This window comes from Etheostoma cragini, unplaced genomic scaffold (genome assembly GCF_013103735.1).
Source record: "Etheostoma cragini isolate CJK2018 unplaced genomic scaffold, CSU_Ecrag_1.0 ScbMSFa_80, whole genome shotgun sequence".
NCBI classification, from domain to species: Eukaryota; Metazoa; Chordata; class Actinopteri; order Perciformes; family Percidae; genus Etheostoma; species Etheostoma cragini.
Window position 1 is genome coordinate 124,264 of NW_023269428.1, and position 3,809 is coordinate 128,072.

The 3,809-nt window shown below is 47.0% G+C and overlaps 3 protein-coding genes across 3 annotated transcripts in view; 2 read left to right on the forward strand and 1 right to left on the reverse strand.

Annotated features, from left to right (window-relative positions):
* LOC117941481 (TBC1 domain family member 9B-like) overlaps positions 1 to 167 on the forward strand; it is a 16,392-nt gene extending 16,225 nt beyond the window's left edge. Inside the window, exon 2 of the mRNA XM_034866495.1 lies at positions 153 to 167. The gene's annotated coding sequence lies outside the window, so the exon portion shown is untranslated. The remainder of the gene's footprint in view (positions 1 to 152) is intronic.
* The window catches only part of LOC117941471 (TBC1 domain family member 9B-like), a gene marked incomplete at its 5' end in the record, with an annotated part of 6,435 nt that extends 2,958 nt beyond the window's left edge, over positions 1 to 3,477 (forward strand). Inside the window, 2 exons of the mRNA XM_034866483.1 lie at positions 320 to 598; positions 3,403 to 3,477. Coding sequence (XP_034722374.1) covers positions 320 to 598; positions 3,403 to 3,477 — 354 coding nt within the window. The remainder of the gene's footprint in view (positions 1 to 319; positions 599 to 3,402) is intronic.
* Positions 3,478 to 3,486: 9 nt separating this feature from the next.
* The window catches only part of rnf130 (ring finger protein 130), a 6,087-nt gene continuing 5,764 nt past the window's right edge, over positions 3,487 to 3,809 (reverse strand). The window contains exon 9 of the mRNA XM_034866485.1: positions 3,487 to 3,698. Within this exon, the coding sequence (XP_034722376.1) occupies positions 3,589 to 3,698 (110 nt within the window). The 3' untranslated portion in view covers positions 3,487 to 3,588. The remainder of the gene's footprint in view (positions 3,699 to 3,809) is intronic.

Genomic DNA, 3,809 nt, shown 5'->3' on the forward strand with positions numbered 1-3,809 from the left:
ACTAAGGTCTATATAAAGAGACTTCAGATCCAGTATTAGGGACCACTAAGGTCTATATAAAAGAGACTTCAGATACAGCGGAGATGATGTTACATACAGCTGGTTGGGTCCTCTCTTTCTAACATGTCTTTCTATGTGTGTATGCATGTGAGTCTGTGTGTTTCTCTATGTGTGTCTCTGTGTGTGTCTGGTTGTGTGTGTGTCAGAGTCTGTGTGTTTCTCTGTGTGTTTCTGTCTGTATGTGTCTGTGTGTTCGTGCGTGTGTCAGTAACCCACCGGAGAGCCCCCCCCCGCGGCCGTGTCCTCTCCTCCTCTGCAGGATAAAGAACGGGTTGGCCCGCTCGGACACCCACAGCGGCCCGGCCAGCAGCACCTCCTCCGGGTGGATCCACATCCCTGCCCGCTCCCTGCGCACCCTTCACCGGGGAACCTCCGGGAGATGAGAGCCTTCCCTGTCCGCTCCCTGCGCACCCTCCGCCGGCAGAAAGGAGCCTTCGCAACGGGAGACGAGTGCCTTCACACCGGGAGAGGGGACCGTTGTTACCGGGTGGCTCCGTCTAATTCAGGCAAAAACACCGAGCTGATGTTGTTGTTTTTAGTCAGTCTGCTGACTAAACATCACTTCCGGGTCCGCCGCGGCGGGTCACGCCTTCTTGGCACGTTGCGTCATGACGTCATAGACAAAGCTCTCTTGTTGTGGAAGCTAAAGCTAGCTTTCTCTGTAAAAACTTGTACATATGTCTCTGTGTGTGTTTGTGTCTGTCTCGGTGAAGGTGTGTGTGTATGCGTGTTTATTGGTATGTGTGCGTATGCATGTGTATGTGTGTGTGCGGATGGGTGTGTGTATGTCTGTAGCTAAGTTTCCATCCACTTGTAAATCAAACCTGAGAATAAATCTGGTGAAAGTGTGTTTACAGCCAATAAGAACCTGAGGTGATGACATCACACGCTGTTTTAGGGTCAGACGGGGACATCTGATTGGTTGGAGACATTTTAAGGTGTTTCCATTCATTTACAATGAATCAGACAAAAGACGTCTAACATCACATGATCACTATGGGACAACATCACATGATCACTATGGGACAACATCACATGATCACTATGGGACAACATCACATGATCACTATGGACAACATCACATGATCACTATGGACAACATCACATGATCACTATGGGACAACACTGGGAAATACTGGGGGACATTAACTACAACTTCTTCTTCTTCTGTGTTTTGTGGCGGGTTGCAACCATAACATGACCTAAAAGTTAATTATTCGTTATTTATTCAGCAGAGAAGGTTTCATCAGCGTTTACCACAGAAGAAGAAAATCATCGAGATCAAATCTGATGAGACGCATTTCCTTTGATATTGATCAGATTTACTGTTTCCATGAAGCGTTTTCATCATTATGATTAATTCAGCTAAACATGATGATGAACCAGATATTATAATTAAGTATTTCTCACAAGATCTTTAACCTGAACTATATCTTGTATGTCGCAACTGAACACAGCTTAAATATTATAAACAAGTTAAAGGCATGACACTTTAAGGACAATTTAATGACACGTTACTGACACGTTAATGACAGGTTAATGACAGGTTAAAGAGGCAGTAGGAGACACAGTGAACGGAAAGCATCCTTCTCTGACTCCAGAGATAATATTCATCAGGTTATAGATTGTATAATGCTGTTTATATATTCACCGAGCTGATTATTACACGCTGAGTAATTCAGAAGCTGTTTAATACACGTTAAAGGAGCAGTCCGTCACTTCAGGAGCCACAAGCCATGTTAGCATCTGTTAGCAGCAGCTAGCATCCGTTACCAGCAGCTAGCATCTGTTAGCAGCAGCAACTAGCATCAGTTCTCAGCATCTGTTAGCAGCAGCTAGCATCTGTTAGCAGCAGCAACTAGCATCTGTTCTCAGCAGCAACTAGCATCTGTTCTAAGCATCTGTTAGCAGCACCTAGCATCTGTTACCAGAAGCTAGCATCTGTTAGCAGCAGCTAGCATCTGTTAGCAGCAGCAAGCATCTGTTCTCAGCAGCTAGCAGGAACTAGCATCAGTTAGCAGGAACTAGCATATCTCACCAGCTAGCATTAGTTAGCGTCAGCAAGAATCTGTTAGCAGCAGCTAGCATCAGTTAGCAGCAGCTAGTATCTATTAACAGCAGATAGCATCTGTTAGCAGCAGCTAGTATCAGTTAGCAGCTCTGTGTGGCTCTGAAATGTGGGACTGCTCCTTTAAATCTTTAAAATGTCTCGGAGCTCTGCAGAGAGACGTGTTGAGGCTACATGGGAACTAACACTGTTACACCAGGTTCAGGTCTTCCTTTGGTTCTGGTACCGGTCTGCAAAAAGACTCCAGGCTCTGATTAGACGCCACTAATGTCTGTTAATGATGTCATCCTTAGCCAGCCAATCAGAGGGTCAGCTTTCCAAATGTCCTTATATTCGACTGACTAAATCCCGAACATCAGAAAACACAGAAATGTTTTAGGGTTAGAGTCCTGATGCCTCAGGGCCATCAGGGTCTATTAGAGTCCTGATGCCTCAGGGCCATCAGGGTCTATTAGAGTCCTGATGCCTCAGGGCCATCAGGGTCTATTAGAGTCCTGATGCCTTCAGAGCAATCAGGGTCAGTTAGAGTCCTGATGCCTCCGAGCAATCAGGGTTAGTTAGAGTCCTGGTGCTTTCAGGGCCATTCAGGGTTAGTTAGAGTCCTGATGCCTTCAGGGCCATTCAGGGTCTGTAAGAGTCCCGATGCCTTCAGGGCCATTCAGGGTTGGTTAGAGTCCTGATGCCTTCAGGGCCATTCAGGGTCAGTCCTGATACCTTCAGGGCCATTCAAGGTTGGTTAGACTCCTATGCCTTCAGGGCCATACAGGGTCAGTCCTGATGCCTTCAGGGCCATTCAGGGTTAGTAAGAGTCCGGGTACCTTCAGGGCCATTCAGGGTTGGTTAGAGTCCTGATACCTTCAGGGCCATTCAGGGTTGGTTAGAGTCCTGATACCTTCAGGGCCATTCAGGGTTAGTAAGAGTCCTGATACCTTCAGGGCCATTCAGGGTTGGTTAGAGTCCTGATACCTTCAGGGCCATCAGGGTCATCTACAGCTGGCCCCAGAGAACGTATTCACCAGGGTTAGGGCTTCCAGGGTGTTCCCAGCAAAACCAGAACATCCGGGTATAGCAGAGGAAGATAGTTCTGGTTCTGTTTCTGGTTCCTGGCGGAGATGGATCTGGACTCAGTTCCCAGAAAAACTTCAGGCTCCGACCGACAGCTCCGGTTCCTCCACGCTTTCTTTCTTCAGGAAACAAGATAATGTTCAAAAGAAATCAGACAAAAACTTCAAAGAAAGTCTAAAAAAGGCAAAAACTGGCTTCGGTTCCTTCAGAGTCCCACAGATCCAGACCCAGATCCAGATCAAGACCCAGAACCAGATCCAGACCCAGACCAGTCTGAAGATTAAAAGATTTTCAAAGGTTTGTCTGGTTGTTTTTATTACTCCCCCGCCCCCCAACAACAAATATTATCAGTCCATGGTGTGGGAGAGGAGGGGTGGTAACCATGGCGACCCCTCTCAGGACTTGTTGTCGTCGTAGCGACCGACCTCAGCCTCAATGTCCGGCAGCTCCATCTCACAGACCAGGGAGCGGGGGGACGAAGAGTTCCTGCTGAAGAAGTGGCCGCCTGGAAACACAATATGTCATCAGATATCAATCATAACCCACCAGACTCCATGTAAATAATCACTACTTTTAGCATGTATAGAGCAGCATATCTCCACCAGACTCCATGTAA